The 20685-nt window shown below is 34.9% G+C and overlaps 1 protein-coding gene across 1 annotated transcript; it reads right to left on the reverse strand.

Annotated features, from left to right (window-relative positions):
- Window positions 1-1873: 1873 nt before the first annotated feature.
- Window positions 1874-19141, reverse strand: LOC137388125 (uncharacterized). Its single transcript, XM_068074636.1, has 5 exons — window positions 19063-19141; window positions 13953-14104; window positions 7955-8147; window positions 3169-3336; window positions 1874-2058 (listed from the first exon to the last, which is right to left on the reverse strand). The coding sequence occupies exons 1-5, from the start codon at window positions 19139-19141 to the stop codon at window positions 2006-2008; spliced, it is 645 nt and encodes a 214-aa protein (XP_067930737.1). The 3' UTR covers window positions 1874-2005.
- Between the last annotated feature and the right edge of the window lie 1544 nt (window positions 19142-20685).

The raw sequence follows: 20685 nt of genomic DNA on the forward strand, positions 1-20685 counted from the left end.
AATGAGTGTTTAGTTACAGCCAATGATTGCTTAGTTACAGTCAATGAGTGCTTAGTTACAGCTAATGAGTGCTAGTTACATCCAATAAGTGCTTAGTTACAACCAATGAATGCTTAGTTACAGCCAATGATTGCTCAGTTACAGCTAATGAGTGCTCAAGAACATATTACTGCAATGTTGAATTATACGACTTCAGATGTTTACCATTATGAGCAATGCTGTATTCTTATTGTAATACATTTGAAGTCAGCAATATTCGAGTGTAACTTTTGTCAAGTTTGTATGGATAATGCCAAACTGGCATTTGCAAAACTTTATTCTTTGCTTTATTAAAAGTTTGACAAGCATTTTTTTCTGTTCGCACATGTACAAATAAGATGGGCTGCGATGACAACATTAAAACTGCTTAGTGAGTGAAATTTAGCAAAGAGCTGTCACTCATGGGGCAATTTTAAAAAAACAAACCCTGACTTTGTCCAGCATAATTACAAAAAGAAAATAATTTGTTACTACAGCATTTCTTTTTATTTTTTATGTCACTATTCAATATATTTGAAAGTGTTGATAAAAATCTTTCCATATTATTGTTGGCCATGTGCATCCATTCGTTTGCTTTTTCAGCCAAAAAGCACCATTTATTCTCTAAAGGGCACTTTTTATCAGGCTCCAGGAGGTTAGTTCAGTGGGTTGGAGTGCCTAATAAACAGAATTCCATGGGTTGGGGCAACATGTTGGCCAGTGTTGTTATTCGTTTCGTTAAGAATTTTATGATTGCGTAAAAGTTGGCACATTTAAAACAACTGCTATTGTACCACAAAATAAAATACTTCGATGTTCATGCTGTACTTTTTCATTTATGATAATTTAGCAATTATTCAAAAGTCACCTTTTACAATCGAATTTTTTATACCTGTGAGTTTTCTTAAATGAACACCAAATAAACTGATTTTAGATAGAAGGAATTACAATGGCAATTGTAATCTGTCCAATGAGGACTACTCATTTTAATGGATGAAATATAAATAGATTATTTGTCATTTGTCAATTGTAAAAGCTTATGGATAGAGAGCGTTGTAGCTATCATTGAAATTGACCAATGGTAATAAAGGAAAATACCTTGGCTAATCTTTTCTGTTTTTCGTTTAAATGTAAACAAGCTGAATGATAGAAATAGTTATTTTGGCACATTTGTCAGATACTTTTTCATAAACTTCTATTTTTATTGAATATGCTTCTATAAGACAGAGTTGCTCAAATATGGGTAGGTTTATATTACTCTTTTATGACTTGGGTTAGTATAAGAAGCTAATATATTTGGAGTTGTCTTATTGAAGTAGTGCTTGCTTATCATTGATATCTAGGAAGTGCCGCATCGCGATTCTAATAGAAAAATGTCGGATTTCATACAAGTTTTCTTGTCCATAACTGAAAAGCATAGTCAGTAAAAAAAGCGTGAAATTATGCCAATTTATGCAAAATGATCTTTACACTATACACCATTTTAACCTAAACTCCCAAAAGTAAAATTATTATTGAGAACTTATATCAATAAATTCTCACCTTTTTTGAGGATCTGTGATAGTCCAGCGGCATTTTCTCAGTTAAACTATGAATCAGTATTTGTTATATTTTCTACTCTTTTTAGTTTTGAAATCATGAAAACAGGTTTCCTAACTAAAATCTTCTCCTTCGTCCTAAACTAGCATTATACCCAGTTTTGCTTGAGATCTTTTTATTATTTTAATTGTGTAGCCTTCGGGTGGGTGCTTAAAAGGCTGGTTTTCAGAAACCAAATAAGTTTATAGGTTTATATGTTACACAATATACTGCTGACACTTACGTGTACCTTGTTTAGTAGCCACTAAGTGATACCATAACACTTCTGTAACATCATTGTGTTTTGGCAACAGGCCGCAGAACAGCCTCTTTCCCATTCTGAGAAGCTCCCGCCCTGTGTATTGAGGGTAGGTACTGGCAAGAGATGAGCTAGATATTTCTAGGCGCCTCATAATCCACTGTGTCCACTTTTTACTTTTTCTGTGCTCCATGTTTTTGGGTCTAAAATTAGTTCATACAGTAGTTGCAAGGCATGCACTAGCTGAAATACATTACTGATATCCTAAAAATCTGTAGCATTATTGTTTGTGTTACAATCATCATTACTTTATATTTCACAAAAATGCGTAGATTTTAAGCTAAATTCATAATTTATGTTGTATTAGTTTCTATTGAATGCCCGGCGGTGCACGAGTAATAAAAATGGTTTCTGCGTAGAAAATCTATTTTTAATTGACTAAGTTTCTTTACCAAATCAATTCAATTAACTTAAGCTAGTCTAAACTTTTGCTATAACAGGGCCTGTGTCCGCTCCTCTGAAGCCAGTATTAGGAAAAAATATTGCATCATGGTCTCTTACTCAATCATTATCTTCAAGCACACTAGCTGAAGCTGGAAGGGTGCTATTATAATCAATCAGCATTAAAGATTCGCTGGTGCAATAAGTATGATGTGCACAATTATTCCATAGTATGGCCAGTTAAACTCGCAGTGTAATAGATAGTATGCTTATCTGCAAAAGCGGAGGTTCTGAGTTCAAATCCAGTGTACAGCGAAATTCTTGTTCCAATAACTTTTTCGCTATAACTTGACACACGAATGAAAAACAGATGACAGACAAACAAACACTGAAATATATATGTATATATTTATGTTCACATCAAATATTGCTCATAGCTTCCCACGATTAAATATTAGTGGTTGTCTTTTCATGTTATCGATCGTAACATTTTACGTGTGCAACACATGTACGAGTATAACTCAAACTATTTTTACTGAGTGTTGTACCATGAGTAGCAAATAGCTCATCACATGTGGTTGTGAGTTAATATGATTGCGTAATAAAGCTTCATTCAACCTCCCAAACATCGATCGATCAATTAAACAATCTGTGTCAATGACAAACTTTTCACAATTTTTCTGCACAAGCCAAGTTCCAAATCAAATTCAATTTGGTTTGTTTATTTTACACCTAATATAAAAACCAGATTCTCAAGAATCAAATATAAGTTTCCCATAATTCTATCGCATGCTATTGTAAAAAAAACAATCAAATGAGGGATTTTGACAACCATTACAGATCTGTCAATTGTTTTAGGGTTTCATACCCACCTTCCGGCACCATATGCAGTTGTCTAAACTCTGAGGCTAGCTGGGTAGAGGATGAACTTGAGTAATGACTCATAAAGTTATGCTTGCTGCTAACATCACTAGTACACGTGGAAGCACTAGGCAGCATCTGTTTTTCTCTGCTTGTCAACTGGGAGTTGTGTACTCTTTCTGCAAAAAAATATATTTTTGTATGTACATGTATGAATAAAATTGTTTGGATAAATACTATCGTTTCAGAAATCTATATCATATTACAGCATATCCTTGCATCCTTTTACTCTACCTATGCTGAATGTTTATTTTAGGTCAATTTAAGGTTTCAAGATCTTTCATAGTTTGTGTCCTCTTTTGTTACATAACAGTTACAGGTTTTCAACTTATTTCAATTTATTAGACATGAACAAATTGCATACAAACTCTAACAATTAGATGTATTTTGAAAATATTCTTGCTAGATGCTTTAACAATCTTCTAGATAATATCAGTTCTTTTAACGGCTAATATTAATATAATATAGATAATATAATATAGATAATATAATATAGATAATATAATATAGATAATATAACGGATAAAGGTATTTTAAGGTATTTTAAGTGATATTTGTCAAATTATTTATTTGATTTTATTGGCTAACTGTTGCGCTTTTTTCGTCTTTGTTTTATGATTGTTGTGTGGCATAATTTGAACAACATTTCAGTTTAAAGTAATATAATTGCCAATAATATTCAGATGTGGTTTGTTTGGGTGCTGAACAATTGGCCAACGTGTCACAGACTGTTTTAACAATTATCCGTTGAGGGTTATAGTCTCACAGAATCAGCTTACCATTGGGCTCTGGACAAAAATAACGCTTTCTATAATGATAAAACATATAGAAGGAAATCCTTGTTAACTGTGTTTTTACAGTTTGATAAATAAAATATTACTTATTTTAATAGTGTAGTTTCTTTTTGGTTGTTTTCCACTGATCTCTAGATTGTAAGCGGTTCATTATGTTAAAGGTTTAAGTTTAAAGATTTTTGCAAAGTAAACTGTTCTAATATTTCTTACATCTAAAGAGCAGACAAAATATAAATTGAAACTTGATTTGTTCTATAATTTCAGATTTTTGCTTCCAAAGAGTTTTGGTATTTGTAATTGTTTCTTAAGGATATCTTGAAGATATCTCATAAAAGTGAGGAAATTGTTTAAGCTCTATTTATGTTTTTTTGTGTTTCTGTTATTTTATTACTATTTTGTTATTTTTGTTTACATATTTAAACAGAACTATTGACAAAAGTGAAACATGAAGGCATTCTAATCGGCTTGAGTAAAGCCTAGAACAAATTGTATTGCAGTATGTTGGAGTTGTCCTCTCAGTAATTATTTGTAGGCCTTGTGAATTCATTTACAATCGCATCGCAGAAGCAATGTAGATATGAAGAGCAGCATGGCAGTTCTCAAACCACCCAGATATTTTACCATGCATCCTCGACAGTCGGTGTATTTTGCACCACTTCAACGATGGTGATTGGCTGTCACATATTGCGCGACCAATACTTCCCTTCATAATAGTTGCTGCGAGACTAGTATCTCATCATTTCAGCGCCCACATCTTATAATCAAAACACTATGTTGCAGACTATTCACTGATGAAAACCCAGATGGGTTTGCAATAGTGTAAACGCTGTTATCACAATTATCACTGGCGTAGAGTGGAATTAACACTGACAAACTGTGATACAGCGGGTACCCGGCTTCAGATGAAAGCGTAGAAATACGGTGGAAACAAACTCATATCATTAGCCTAAGTTTGTCAAAATCATTCTAAGAAGCTAAGTGATAAGAAAAGTAGCTATGTCATGTCTTAAATTATTGCAAAAGTGTATATAAAGAAGTAAAAGACTATGTTTATTCATATTTTGTTATAGAATGAGATTAAAATCTTTAATAGGAACTTGGAAGCATTGAAGCAAAAGGAATCATACTGACGATATGGTTCTCAAGCTACAAAGAGACCCAAGGAGATCATGTGTAATATTTTATGCATTTAGATCGTTTGTCGCTACAATTATGAAAAATTTGGAACATACGAATTCTCAACTCGCTAGATGAAATAGGTATTCAGCAATCGATTCTCAATCACATAATACCCTCTCTCTCATTAATTCGAGGAAGATTACCACATATTTGATGATTTCAGAGCGCATGACAATATATCAGCATCATTGATGCATCACCGATAGCAAGTGTGTCCGCACCTTAATGACACATCTTTGAAAAATGTAGCCTGAGGCGAACCATCCATGTTTAATGTTATTAGGCTACACTTACTGACCGCATGTCAAGATGCAAAGGTGTGGTCAGTAAGTATTAAAATAGCTCTAGTGTGCTTTCTTCCCCTAGAGTAATAATGACATTTATTGCTTAACATTATAAGTGGAGTGAATAATAATTTTGAATTTAGGGAATTTCAAAAGCCTCTATAATCGCTCCTCATATTCTCTCAGCTCGAGGCAGAAATTATTCATTTGTAACAAAGAGGTATGGATATGCATAAAAAATCTTAAAGGGCATTTAAACAAAATCAACAACATGGTAGATGCAGAACTTTTAATCTGGATCAAACCACTTCCCTTCCTTGAAACAAATAGGTATGTTTAAAACCCTTGCGAGTAAGAAGTTTTTTATGCATTTGTTTTTGAAGAAGGAAAACTTAACAAGCACAAAGTATGTTGTGAAACAGTTCTTATTAAATTGTACAAATCCAGTGAAAGTATATAAAACTTGTTACTTGTTTTGGAGACCTGTATTTTACAGTTTATAAAGTTTAAAGCCTTCTTAAAGGTGAACACCATTGAAGTGATGCGAATGGAAGGAAACAATATTGATGTAAAGATAAAAAATAAAGCTTCAAGTTGAAGTAATTTTTGAATTTGTATACCTACTCAGTTGAGACATATAATAGTTTGAATGAGATCCTCTCTTGGAATGCTCAGATTCAGGTAGAAGTGTGATTATGATGTCTATAGCTGCACTTTGGGAAAGAGACCAACAGAGTAGAGGTGCGTGACGCTAGTTGTACTTCAGCAAACAGAACAGCAGAATAGAACTCAATAGCCGGTATCAATAACGATAAAGACAGGAAGCCGCTCAACTAGTGACGTTATTTCAGCATGTATTCTTAACATATATCTTAACGCAGCACATTTTAATCACATTAAGGTTTTGTTAATCTCAATCTTGAAACATCCTGACAGTCTAACCACCTCAAACATTAAAATTAATCACAAATGATAGAAAATATCGATACTTTCAGATAAAATATACTAAAATTTTGTAAAAGTTCATATTTGATTACACTAAATGTTGGTTTAAACCACACATTGACTTATAGACACTAATTATTGACTTATAGACACCAATTATTGCTAGCTTACCATGTGTATGGGTGCCTATTAAATATCTCATGCATCACTTAATAGGCTAGTACACCTGAGAGAGCTTGTCAGTTCCCACTGACTAGACTGACTAATGTAACACCTGTCAGGCAATGTCAGTTTGTGTGAATATAAAGTTTGGTGTCCGTGTTTATTTAAATGAATGTAGCCAGCTCTATATTCTAGCTGATTGGATGTAATAGAGTTACAGAGCTAGCGCTTTGTTCATTTTATACACTATGACACTAACCTTTTTATTTGTTCTTTATCTGTTTTTTATATTCTCAAGTGTTTCATTTGCCTGATAAAATGCACCAAATGTTTGTTCAAGTTCTTTTTTTAAAGCTCTTATAGCATTTATGGTAGTTATAATTTTTCATGAAAGCCTCTTTTACTTAGCTTTCCTTTAGTTACTCCAACTTCTATTCTTGTAGAATTGATACACAGTGGACCCGCCATATGACATTAGTTTGTTCCGATGTTGGCATGTGAGGCGAAAATGTCGTACATAGGGTGTAGAAACTCATAATGATTATTTAATGTAAACACCCTTTGGTAAAAAACATTAAAATTTTAAATACATTCTTTACATATTAAAAATTAGTAGCATTAAAGGTTAACATAATTAAAAACTATGTTAACCTTAGTAACTATAGTTACCTACAGTAACTAGTGCATTTAGTCGTTATAATCTGCAATAAAATGTAATATTACTATATACAGTACGTACTGTATAGAGCTCTTACCTTCAAGACAAACACATAGCATAAACTATCAATTTTACCTAAATAAAGTTAGCTCACTAAATAGACTACACACATTAAGGCTAAGTTTTAGTATGCATTTTACTAAACAAAGTTTAAATTTTGTCATCGTTTTAATCTTTGTTACTTGTTTCCGATTTTGTTTTCACTATAACTTATAAAGAATAATGCTAAACAGAGAGAGCAAGCATTGTATTGCATGTGAAGGTATTTCGGCAAATACCATATTGTTATGTTTGTTATTCCGACATATTCAGCACATCGTCCGCCTAATTTGAATTTCAAGAGACGCTCTTGTTGATGTCGCATGGTGTAAAAAATGTCGTAGAGAGGAGACAAAAAAACATAATGTTTAACATTGTAAAGCGAAAAAAAAAACCGTAAAACAGAGGCGCTGTAACCAGGGCTGCACCGCGCTTTTTTTACCCTATCGCTCTGTTGCATTACAACAACTAAAAACTATTCACCTATGTGAGGTTTTAGGCGAAGAATTTGCTTTCTTATGCAGAGTCTTTTTGCACACGAATGGAAGCATCACTGAACTCACAAGCAAAGATTTCACACACAGACACACATATGTAGAAAGTAGGACATAAATACCTCTAGTGTATGAGTTCTGAAGCTCTGGTTGGTGAAGAACCGAGCTTGGCAACATATTTGAAATAGACTTTGTACCATAGCACTGCCTTGATAATGTTTGGGGCTCATAGTTCCCATCCAACTTAAGAGGCATCTCATTGCTTTGATAAGAGTAGCAGGGAAGAGGTGAAAACTCTGCACTGTTTTGAGAATGCTAAAACATAATATCGACAAAAACTAATAATCTACCAATAAAATAAAACAGTATTATGTAATATAATTACATAAGCTTCAAATACAAAAATCTGTTCTCAGCAAGATTAAAAAATCAATAGCTAAAAGTGTGTTTAGCTGCTTATGAGTAATTTATCTAATGCTGCCGAGATATATTGGCTAGAATTGCATTCACGTGAAACAAAATGTAGCCACGTGAAACCAGTCAAGAGAAATTAGTCAGCCATAATAATGTTATGAAGTTAAGTTTATGCCGCAGCCATTGTTCAGTGGGGAGGATGCCAACTTAGGATCAGTGCGTGGTTTGAGTCGCACAAAGACTATTGGTGGTGTTAGGGAGATCATCCAACCAACATAGTCCTTGTGATACAGCAGTCAAAAGTCTGTAGAACTTTACCAAAAGGCTACAAGTAGTTTTAATACAGGGCCTCAGACTATAATCAACCCTTGAGTTTTTATGCTTAGTGTACTCTGTTGCTTTTATTGAATCTGTCTAAAGATTTATAGATTCAAATATATCACGAATGCATGCAGTTTTAGCAACAGTTTTGTTTACTAATTTGAGTAGCAGACTTTAGGTGTACATGTGCAAATGATCATATGAGTCTCCGTGTCACTTTAGGTGTACATGTGCAAATGATCATATGAGTCTCCGTGTCACTTTATGTGTACATGTGCAAATGATCATATGAGTCTCCGTGTCACTTTACATGTACATGTGCAAATGATCATATGAGTCTCCGTGTCACTACGTGTACATGTGCAAATGATCATATGAGTCTCCTTGTCACTGACAATGTTTCAATGAGACATTGCGACGTGACATGGAAAACAATTACTATCTCTAAATATCACCCATCAACATACTATAAACTTTTATCAATGTTGACATATCATTGTTGTTAACACATTAATGATGTTACCATATCACCACTGTTAACATATGGCAGCTGTTGACATGTTTTTGTGTTCATGTGACACCACTGTTAGTATATCATTTCTGTTAACATATCTTTGCTGTTAACATATCATCACTGTTAAAATATCATCACTGTTAGCTTATTATCACTTTATTCTATTTTAAAACCAAACTACTCAACTTCTTTGGTGAAGTCTGACAAGTTGGAGAGAAGAAATATCATAATTGGGGAAATATTAAAATGATTTATCCTGTTTATATAAGTTATTCTTTATGAAGTATGGTTAGCTAAAAACCTTGGTAGTAAAACCGTTATGCCATCAGTGGTTGGTCAGGCTTTAACCTTACCATGACCCTCATTTAAAGATAAACATTCATTACAATATCTATAAGCCCACTTCATTGACAGACCATCGCCTGGTGCAAACTCGGTGATTACAATCCTCAGGTTATGCGCTTTCTGACAATTGTAAACACTTAATTGTCTTTAAGTGTTTTGAGCCGAGCAGAAGATAATCTCAAGGTCTTCAGGTTCAAAGGCGCATGTGATTATATTCTGAAATTGTTACTGTTCGTTTAAAAAGCTGACACTACTCGTATTTTAAGCTGTCGAGATGGCTTCAATGTATTCAAGTTCTAAATTTCTTGAAGTATTCTTCATCTAAGGTCATTTACACTGGTTTGGTATTATGGCAGCAATAACGACAATACCAACAACATCTGTCACTACTAGGTATTTGAATAAAGTATGGAACTGTTAATACACAGAGTTTTGTACATCAGTCAGTCAGCACACACGCTGCCCTTTGCTAGAGTCGGGTTAACAAGTAAAAAGCACAAATATACACCCAAATGAGACCGTTATTCATTGTATTCAGTAAAACACTTTGAAGAGGAATGAGGTGGCCTTGTGGCTATTTCAATTAATTGAGTTTTGATATCTCCAGTCTATTGCACTGAATGCATGTGCCCAATTACCATATCCTATAGCCGCAGGACAATATGCAATTTTGTTTGCATCTTTGATAAGCTTCTCAACATTTGGTCTTATGGAAACGGCTGCCTTTGCGTTAAATATGTTTCAAAGCCAATTCTAAATATATGCGTTAAATATGCAAAGCCAGCTCTAGATCTTCGATACGTTAGGCAAATTCAACATGTACATAAATATATTACTTTGTATCTGAGACTTCAGGTTGCAAACAATTTTAACTACAATTTAATTTGGTAATTCGGTTGGCTACTGTAGGTTTGCTATGTTGGCCTTTATTTGAAAGCTTTTGCATTGATGATGTCTCATTGGCTAAATCTGTTTAAAATGAGTTCAATTTTCATTTTTTCAAGTCACCAAAATTGATACGTAATTGTTGGCAAGAATTTTTTGGCAACTGATTAAAATCGATAAGACAAAGACAGATATTTTTACCGGTCTACAAAAGACACGTCAGCTGTTATTAAGAAATCATAGTTCCACTGAAAGCACAACAGTAGCCAGTGTGCTTAACATGCATGTAGTCATTAACACCTCAAAGAGGTACCTCCCGTTATAACCTCGGTCTGCATAGCCACCTTTTAAACTGACATAATAATAAACGAGATAAAAGTTGTATTAAAATCTTTTAATTATTGCTAGTATTATGTCATTGAGCAAGTTGGTTTCTTTGTATATTAACGAAGTCAAGTTGCCTCAAATCTCGTTTTGGTCTGAAGCTATTGTTAGGAAACAGACCACAGAGAAAGTAGTGCCATGTTTTTGACTTATCAGTAAGTCTTAACTGACTTAATGATATAACTAGATACAGATAAATATGAGACACACATCTATATAATGTAATAGAGAACATGTGTAGGCTTGGTATGAGCTGTCATAGAACTTACTTACTTTCACTGATTGGTGAAACATTGTAACAGCTGAAACATAGTCTAAAAAAGTCAAGTTCAGTTTGTTACACACCGAGTTTGAATGTTAAAAACAAAACATTTGTTGTCAGGGAAAACTATGCCTGTAGTTTTAACACAAAACTAACTTTTATGACACATTTAGCAAGTATTTTGAAACGGGCTGCAGTTGAAGACAATTTTTTTAGCGTGTGCATAATGGTTTCTCATTAGTTTTTAATTAGAAACTACCAATGAGCATTAGTTATTTGTCCCTGGATTTTAATATCGTTATATTTAGGTAGTTTAGCACACTCACTCATCTCAGATACAAATGCAAATTCTGTGTCATTCACAGCTGTCAATCAATCAGTAAGGGCTTTTAGTAGCACACTACGTATTAGCTCTATGACAATAGAGTTATTACCTGTCTTTGTTGTTTATCAATAACCAGCCTTTTATATATAATACTGATCTCTATGAATAGCTCTGATATGCTTCAATTCAGTTAAAGTCTTGATAGCAAAATAAATAATGCTCTTTAATCAGCACCCCTGGCTTTATTAACATACCAGTTTTGCTTTGAGAACATAATGTTTCGTGCAATTAGGATTTTTTCCATTTAATAATCAGTTTCTAAAACTTTTAAATATTGGCTGTTTGGAGTAACAAGCCGCTCATTTTTGAGAAAGTTAAAATTTTACAACAATATCCAGAGCAATAAATTTGTCCAAATAACACAGATGTCTGGTTTTGCTCACTGTTTGGCTGATTTTAACAAAACCAGCCAAGCAGGTGAGAAAGCTTAATGTTACTCAAGTAAATTTAGTCGAACTTTTTATTGGCATGCTGAAAGCTACTTATTTGAGAGAAATGTTGAAGTTGTGTCCCATGGATTCAACCAATTTACTGGATGCTAGCGGTAAGCTCGGTGATGCCAGGGATAGCCCACAGGTCAGTCCTTAAAAAGCCTGTTTCTTAAGAACCAGATGGAGTCTTGAAGCCAAATTTATTTAGTGGGCTGGCAGATGACATAGAGCATATATGAGTGATGTTTGGATGAAAATGGCCAAAAAATATCGGAGCACATAGCATTCATATTTTTTCAAAAATCTTCAATTCTGACTGTGAATAAACTCTATAAATTTCGAACTCTCATCGCGTCTCATCAATTATTCTACAGCCTTAAATCACATCGCATTCATCAATATTCCACTCGCTGCTCTTTCTTAAATCTAAAGCTACCTCTCTCTAAATCTGCTTCGGGTCATCGCAGAATGTCATACCAGCAGTCAGCACAATGGAACGCTCTGCCTGATGAACTGCGTAGGGTAGTGAGTAAGCCCACTTTTAGACGTGCCCTCAAGCTGTACCTGTTGAGCGGTGACTAAATAGTTTCTGGCTGCTTGCTGTTAACTTGTGGCCCAGCGCCTTGACTAGCAATGCTACTGCGCAGTTTGGGCCTCATCATTATTTCTTTTCTTTTTTTTCTGTTTTCATATTTTTTGATGAAATAAAACAAACAAACAAAAAACATATTAACTAGCACATTCGCTTGTGCATGCCCACACATGCGCATACACATGCACACGCACGCACGCACACACACACACACGCACACACACACATGCACGCACAAATGTACACACACATGCACACATGTGCGTACATGCACACACGTACATACACATGTGAATATATACACACACACGCATACACGCACACACCCGCACACACACAAACAAACACGCATGTACGAGCATACACACTCACAAGCTCTAATGAGCACACAAACGTACTAATAGGCACAATCACACACACAGGAACAAAGTAGGACTTAATCAATTTGTATGTAAATCAATTTGTTTGTTTGTTACAAGGGAGTGAGTTGTTCTGCCACAGACATAGAGAACTGCAAAGAGTTTGCAAAAATTAGCAGTTCACTCGGGTTTGCACTATTTCTTGATGACTTCATTACAAAGTCTTACATGCGGTTTGTTTCACCACAAGCTGCTTGTCTCTGCAAAGTCAACCTTGCTTTCACACAGCACTTGCTGTTAACCTCTCTTACATCAGCTAGGATGGTGACTGTAAAATGTTAATCCTATCAACTGCTCACAATTAAACCCTTGTTTAGTTCAGTTGATTAAAGCTAAAAGGTAATCTCTAAAGATTAATAGATTAGCAGGGCATCAGTGTTACTGTAGAAGCTGCTACATGTATTTCTCAAGCATAGATCTTCTATTTAACTGACAGACGCTGATGATAGTCTAATACTTAGCAAACAAGACTCTCCTTGTACTAATATTAAGGCTGGTTGCATTTAGTGATTTATTATACAACAATGTGTTTGTTAACATTAACAGTGGATATGATCACAAGGAGATGTTTAAAGTCAAAAATCAAAGTGAATAACGATGAGAATTTGATGATTCTAATGTCAAATGGCTTTTTAGATGTCTTTGCAGATTAACATTAGGTTTATAGATTGCTAAATATGACGCTTAAACAAGCATCTCGTATATTCAATAGTTTTAGATATGCCAGTATGCTAATAAAGTATGTTAAAATAACAAAGGAAAGAAATTAAAATTTTCGTTTCTAGGTAACTTAGACCAAGCTTTTTCCTGGTGATCTGTGATTAGCATTCATTTAAGAATGACCATATCATACTGACTGTGATTGTCATTCTGAGGCTATGAGTTTGTTAATAAAAGCAGGTTTAAAGTAAGTTTGTTTTTAATTTGCAGTTAAAATTAAACTCTAGATTTTTTCTCAATTAGCATGTTTGACACGCATGCTGACAAAACGCTAGCGTTAACAATAGCGCTAAATCAGCAAAAGGAAATCCCTTTATTGTAAAGCTCACAGCAGTCTCCCTATTGCCTCTCTAAGATTTCCATATTTCATAACTCATCAAGTTTGTGCAATTACCCACAATGCACTTTCAAACAGTAAATTTTTCAAGGTAGACTAGCTCTTACTTACCTTAAATTCCTGAAAACCGGTGCCAGACTTTTCATCCTGTTCATATTCAGGCCCTAAAGTGGAGGGATGTTGTTGGCTAGTGTTTCGGTACATGCTGATTTCTTCCCACGCAGACAGATTGGCTGTAACTCCGGCACTGATCAACATCCTACCTGATTAACGGACAAGCAAATGCTAGAATTTAATGAGAGACATTGTTGTCTAAAACTAGCAACAGTTGTCCGTGCGTCATGACAAACTCTCAAACGAAGCAAGGACTTAAATAATTATGCTAGTTAATCAATCAGGTCTCTTAACATTCCCTTTCTTCTCCAGTCGTTTGATATCCGCCGACAAATAAGTTGGAAATGACTTTAGCGCGACAATAACCTTATCTAATTACAATGAGTTTGGGCATTCCTTTCAAGTTATGTTGATGTTTATTGTCTCGGTGTGATTTGTAAGGATATTGAAATTAGCTAACTTGTTGTTGTTGAGCAATTACACATCATTAATGTTGCTTTACTACCAGGTTTCACAGTTTGATCGCCTTGTAGGGTGTACCTACATGAGCGCTATATGCTCAACTTGTCTGATAAAAATGCGGTACCTATGGTATGCGTTTATGATTGACACAAACTTAACATTCGTAAACTCATATACAAGAATTTTGCCTACTTACAATTCAAAATTTTCTCCATTAAATGTGAAATTATTGAAAACAGTTTTTTCCCATTTTCTGTGTTGTTTCAAGCACATAAACAGCTTTGTTTGTTGCAATTCATTAATTATAATCTATTTTACTAACGATTATTAAAATATATTATCATGGATTATTGATATTTTCAATCAAACTTACAATGAGTGAATGACTAGCTGTTGAAAAAATGGTAATTACTGAGAAAGTATGAGTTGAAAACTGTTAATTGGATTCGTCTACCTCTGCTTAGGAAGTTTAGCAAGATCATTTAAGCAAGCGAGGTTGCTCTGTGCAGCCATTACATTATAGCGACTCCAATTTAACATATTGTCAGAACTGTCTCTGATACTTCAGGCAAATTCAAAGATTTTAAATTAACTCAAAGTCGTGAAGAGGCAAAGGAACTCATTTCAGCAGTAAATAAATCTACAATATTGTGTTTTTCTTCAAATCTGCAACTCATGCCATCTACTTGAACTAGAAGGTAGACTTTATTCGTAGTCTAATTGATGACTTGAAGCTATCAGTATCTTTCCTTATCACGCTGCCCTACTAATCCCCTTAACCCACTGGAGTCCCACTTTATTTCATCCAACTCCAAGGCCTTCTGTTTGTTCTTTACTTTGAACACCTAAAGTTCCAAATCTCTTGTGACGTAAAGCTTTAGATCTCATGGGTGTCACCAGAGCTTCTAGTGCAGCTCAAAGGCTTACAAAATGGATAATAAAATTATATCCGTAATTTAGTTAGTGATAGATACAATTAACTGGGACTTGTAAGTCTCAATATTTCATTTTGTCATTGGACAAATATTGCAGATTGCTTGTGAGGCCTGTGGTTTCACTCTACTTAGTTGGTGCCATGCATACCCTAGCGCTCTTACAGCCTGGTTGCCATATACGCCGCAAAACCCCGGCGACCCCACACTGCAGGCTGTCAGTGATGAAATGTAAACCTACACACCGGGTACCGACGAGTAACGCCGGTAGTTGCCAGCGGTCAACGCAAGAGTTTAGCGTTGTTCAAATTTCGCGAAGAAAAGAGCCACAGGCAAAACCTTCCCGAAATGCACTGTACAGGTGAAGGTCATCATTATCGAAATGGCCCAGCGAGCGAATATTTTTATGCGGTTATTAATGATGCAGCTTTATGTGAACAGAAGCCGCCGAGACTAGCGTCGCAACGGTTTTGCTGCGCAAGATTACCACCGGGGTCTCGCAATTGATATGGGAATCAGGCTTAACCTGGGATGGATTGAACTCTAGAGATTTGGCGAGTCAGTCTTAAAGGTTTGGTTGAGATCTTTGAAAGGCGACAGCAAAGTTCACACTGATTTGCAAGGTCATGTTTTTATGCAAAGATATTTAATTTGTTGTGCCTTCATGCGTTGTATTGTTTTTTGCCTTAAAGCACAGTAATATTAATGCAGTTTATTTTGCGCACTAGTAAAATATATACTTGTTTTGAATGTGAAAAAGATTTTATTTTGTTTTTCAATAAAAAAGGGGTTTTCTGAAAGTGTATATGAAACTGGTGAGGTTCCATATGTTGAACAAGGTCAGAAACCACTGCCCTAAATGAATATTCACGCATCTATAAACTTGAAGTTATTCTCTTTTTGCAGCTTTTAAGTTGTATAGAGGAATCAGCTGAGCAAATTTCAAAAAAATGCTTGTGGTGGGTAAAACACATGTTAAGCATTTTTTTAGTTTATGCATAAATTTATAAACTGGGTGCCACTTTAAACAAACGGCTTTCAATAAAAAAAGTTCATAATACGATAGTTGCTCCAGTGTTGTTCCTTAATTTAGTCCAATAACACCCAGTTTGTAAATATTAAATTAAACGCATAATTAGCAACAATTGAACTCACAGCACAGAATGAACACCATTCTAATTGTTATAATATAAGTTTTGATTATTGTAGCCTTTAGACTTAAAAATATTTTTGAAGATTTTGGGCTATGACTTTTTTTAATCATCCGCTGTGCTTGTCACAAATTTTGCCTAATCTGGTTATTGTGCATTGCATACTTTAATGAAAGCAAATGCTACTAAGTTTTTTTGAAACTCCCAAGGGCACACAAATAGAATTTGAATGCCTTGTTTGTGACAAGGCGTTCAAATTCGTAAAGGGCACCTAATTGGGTGCCCTTTACGCTGAGGAATCTGGAAACGCCGTAAAAGTGCTAAAGGTGATGATGAAACCTATCATAACTCTTCTTCATAACTGTTTATTTTGTAGTTTCAACATTCACATTGTGTTGTCAGCTAACTAATTTACTCTTAAAAAACATTTAAAATCTTTAAAGGAACTTTAGTATTTAAATTTTTACAAATATTATGTGAAGAGTCATTGACCTTCTCTTCAAAACTAAAAACTGCCAATAGCATACACTTGCTAGTGATGGTTTCAACTGTCAGTAGCAAGTGCACACTACAGCATAGCATATAGCCTATGCTACACTATATATCATAGTGTAGCATATGCTATATGTTATATACTATATGCTATGCTATATGCTATAGCATAGCATATAGCATATGCTATTCTATATGTTATAGCGTACACTGGCACATAATCTGAAGATTTAAATCCCAGCCTACAGAATATGGTCATTGTCTTATTTCAACATAGCCCAGCCATTTGGACACAGACGATATTTGTAGCTAAGCTAAGGGTTAGAACTGTGTTGGTTGTTTTAAAGATGAGCGTACACATAATTTTAGTAGACTTAATCAGTTATTATTAGTATTTTTATATTATTTCAAATTGTTTGGTTGTTTGAGGTGATCTGACTCCCAGGATGTGTCAAGATTAAAATCAACAAAACTTAATCCTGGTTGAAATGCTCATAAAAAAATGCGTGCAAATTGACATCAATAGTTGCTCAGTTGCCTATCTCTCATTATTGATTATGGCTATTGCATTAAAATTATAGCGTTACACAGCTATTAGACGTCATAATCATGCTTTCTAAAATCTGAGAGTTTCAACGCGACATATTTTTGGTCAATTTTAATCTCCTCAAAATATTCTGGCAGTCAGATCCCCTCAAACATCAAAAACAAATGATAGAGCAATACTAATAACTGATGGAATCTAGTAAAGTTTAGGCTAAGTTCACATTTAAGAGCCAGGTGTGGGTTGAAACTTTTTAAACTTACAGAACTGCAACTAATCTGACTGTCGAAGCAATCATAAAGTAATATCGAGTCAAATAAAACCAGCGTGCAGTCTTGGTTTTGTAACCAGGTTCTTGTACTATTGCTATCACTGAAGCTGGCTGTCAATATACAGTAGCGTGTAAGAAATCTTTTATTTGATAATGTTGCCACTCTTCTAGCAATATTTGTATACTCTTAACAGATTGTTGTTTTTGCTGTTGGTTTACCCTGTTTACAGCATATCATTGTGGCATACCATCCATAAACCGCAATCATCTGTAAGGATTGCTCATTATGTAGGTAAATAACAAATAAATTAAATCAAAATTTTAAAGTATTTTTAAAATAACTGATCAATGTGAAAACAGTGTGAATCATCTAGAACGCTATAATATCTGCGTAAAGTTAAAGGAAAGAAGATCCACATGTAAAAAGTGAGTTCAGTAATTCAGGGTGATTGCAGACTCTGCAAATGTAGAAGGGGTATGCATAGGGGTATGCGTAGGGGTACATTTAAGGGTATGCATAGAGGTATACATAGAAGTACACATAATGGCACACGTAGAGGTATACATAGAGGTACACATAAGGACATATTTAGAGGTACACAAAAGGGCATACATGGAGGTGTACATGGAAGTATACATAAGGGCATACATAGAGGTATACATAGAGGTACGCATAAGGGCATATGTTTGGAATACATAAGATGCGTTATAATCATAATCATGTACTCTTATAGTTTTAGGTCAATTACAGTAGTTTTCACTGTGAATGGATTACATCATAATACAATGATAGCTGAGTTGCATAGAGTCCACTGATAGCGGATAAGCACAGCATCAGCAAAGGCCATGGCCGGGAACCTTAAAAAATGGTGTGATATTTCCGGCTAATGATGGTAAAATGCGTGAAAACGCCTAAAATGTGTTAGGCAGATGCCAAAAGTGTTTACCATATTCATTCACAGGTCATCAATATAGGAATTACTGTATCAATTGCATATTGCCTAAAGCAGGATATAAGATAACTCCAAGCTCTAAGCAAATGCTTATTCCATACTCAGTCCATGATCAAAATTATTTTTATATTCTATCCTTGAAAGTCCACGTAAAAATCAAAACGTCCACTAAAGCGTTTAAGTTTCCATAATTCTGCACTAACTTGCTCAGCAACAGATTAACAGCCAGTGAGGCAGCGAACATAACATTCATAAGTAGCCCACTCACCCTCTGGCAGCTGATTATTACCCTGGTAACTTACCCCTTGGCACAGAGCATTGTCCTTCGCACCCTCCGGCTTCTCTGAACACAAGTGATATGAGATGAAGGCTGCCAGTCATGAAGTCATGCCTACAAAGCCTAAACAATTGCAGGCAAATATAGTAAACAGCAGGTCAACCATATGCGCTAGCATTGCTTTTCATTGTTTCAGGGGGACGTTGCAAAGAAAACATTTTTCGCTACATAGAAATAAGCTTTGAGCACGCTTGGGTTTCAAGTTTATGAATGACAAAGGTGCTGGCCTGCAAACATTTGAACATTCCTAAAGATTTTAACTTTGTCATCAGTAAGGGTAGGCTAATATTGAAATTCCGCAGTTTTTAGATGACATCAATCATAGCACGGTATAATAGAAATTATAAACTAATATGATATAATATTTACATTTTAAATAGGGATATCGATAAGCTTCATTATAATAGGAGCCATGTTCAGAGGTTGGGATGGAAGATTGCTTTGAATGGGTTTCAAACTCGTTACATTCAGCTTGGTATACAGACACTATCACACCTTCGTCAATAGGCCACCTTCCAGCCTCTCAGAATATTTGTGCATATAGTTATTCTCCTGTGCCTTATCAGCATACATGACGACCTTTCAAATCACATCACGCTGCCAGGTTATTAATATTGTTGATATTCCTAAGGCTCAAAGTCTCTTCTAAAACTTGTTTAAGTTTGTAGCCTGATATGTGTTGGATTACTCGGCCTTCCATCAGGTTATTGTTAGAATTTTACAGACTCATTCACTAGTGTTACATGCTACGAATTTTAGATCTTCGAAGTTGTGGTTTTGATCATAGGAACGAGGAGTATGAATATACATTATAGGTAGGAGTAGTCGCACAACTCGAAATTATTCATAGCTGATGAGTTTAAGTGCTACGAAGAAATTGTCACACAACTCCGCATTTTCTATTTTAGTCTGTTGCGCTTTTATCTACAATGGGGCGCATCATTTATATTGCGGCTGGCACTCTTAAAATGCGTCTAAAATCAAACGTCAATGTCAAAGCGTGTAAGAACTGTTTCTTTAAATTTCGGAGTTAATATTCTTTATTTTGAAGATAATATTTTTATAACACGTGCATTAAAACCAGAGATGCTGTAAGGACGTCACTAATGAACACGATGAAAATCCAACCTCCTATCGCAAAGATTTGTGCAATAATACGAATATCGATGTTTACATGATACGCAGTACTTCGTTGTTGTTACGATATTCAAAAATACGCACCCTTGAAATGGAGGTTTGAATCGCTTCGAAGATTTAAAGATTCGACGTTTTGAACCATTTACATGCTATGAAGATGAAAAATACAACAAAATTTCGTAGCGTGTAACACTAGCGATTGATGAACCCAGAAGGACCATTTGTCATAAATGCTCCAAAATTGTTATGCGGTAAGTACGCAGTGCACCATCCTTTACCTCTGATGGAACTATTTGTAAAAATAATAAGGCATAAAAATATAGTTTTTTACTAATCTTAGGTACTAAAGGAAGTTTTGTAGCAATTTTAAAGCAAGAAATTTATTGCTTTAAACTCAACAACCTCAGACGTTAGACCACAACCTCTAGTCTGAGCTGACGGTCTTATAACA

Source organism: Watersipora subatra, chromosome 2 (assembly GCF_963576615.1).
Source record: "Watersipora subatra chromosome 2, tzWatSuba1.1, whole genome shotgun sequence".
Lineage (NCBI taxonomy): Eukaryota > Metazoa > Bryozoa > Gymnolaemata > Cheilostomatida > Watersiporidae > Watersipora > Watersipora subatra.

What these genes read in the sequence shown, in the direction of transcription:
- LOC137388125 (XM_068074636.1), bottom strand. Translation starts at nt 19,141, where the DNA reads ATGACTGGCAGCCTTCATCTCATATCACTTGTGTTCAGAGAAGCCGGA. An exon ending in CCGGTTTTCAGGAATTTAAG is followed by an intron (nt 8,148 to 13,952) that starts GTAAGTAAGAGC and finishes ATTATGTTTTAG; the next exon opens with CATTCTCAAAACAGTGCAGA. An exon ending in ACTGCATATGGTGCCGGAAG is followed by an intron (nt 2,059 to 3,168) that starts GTGGGTATGAAA and finishes AACTAATTTTAG; the next exon opens with ACCCAAAAACATGGAGCACA.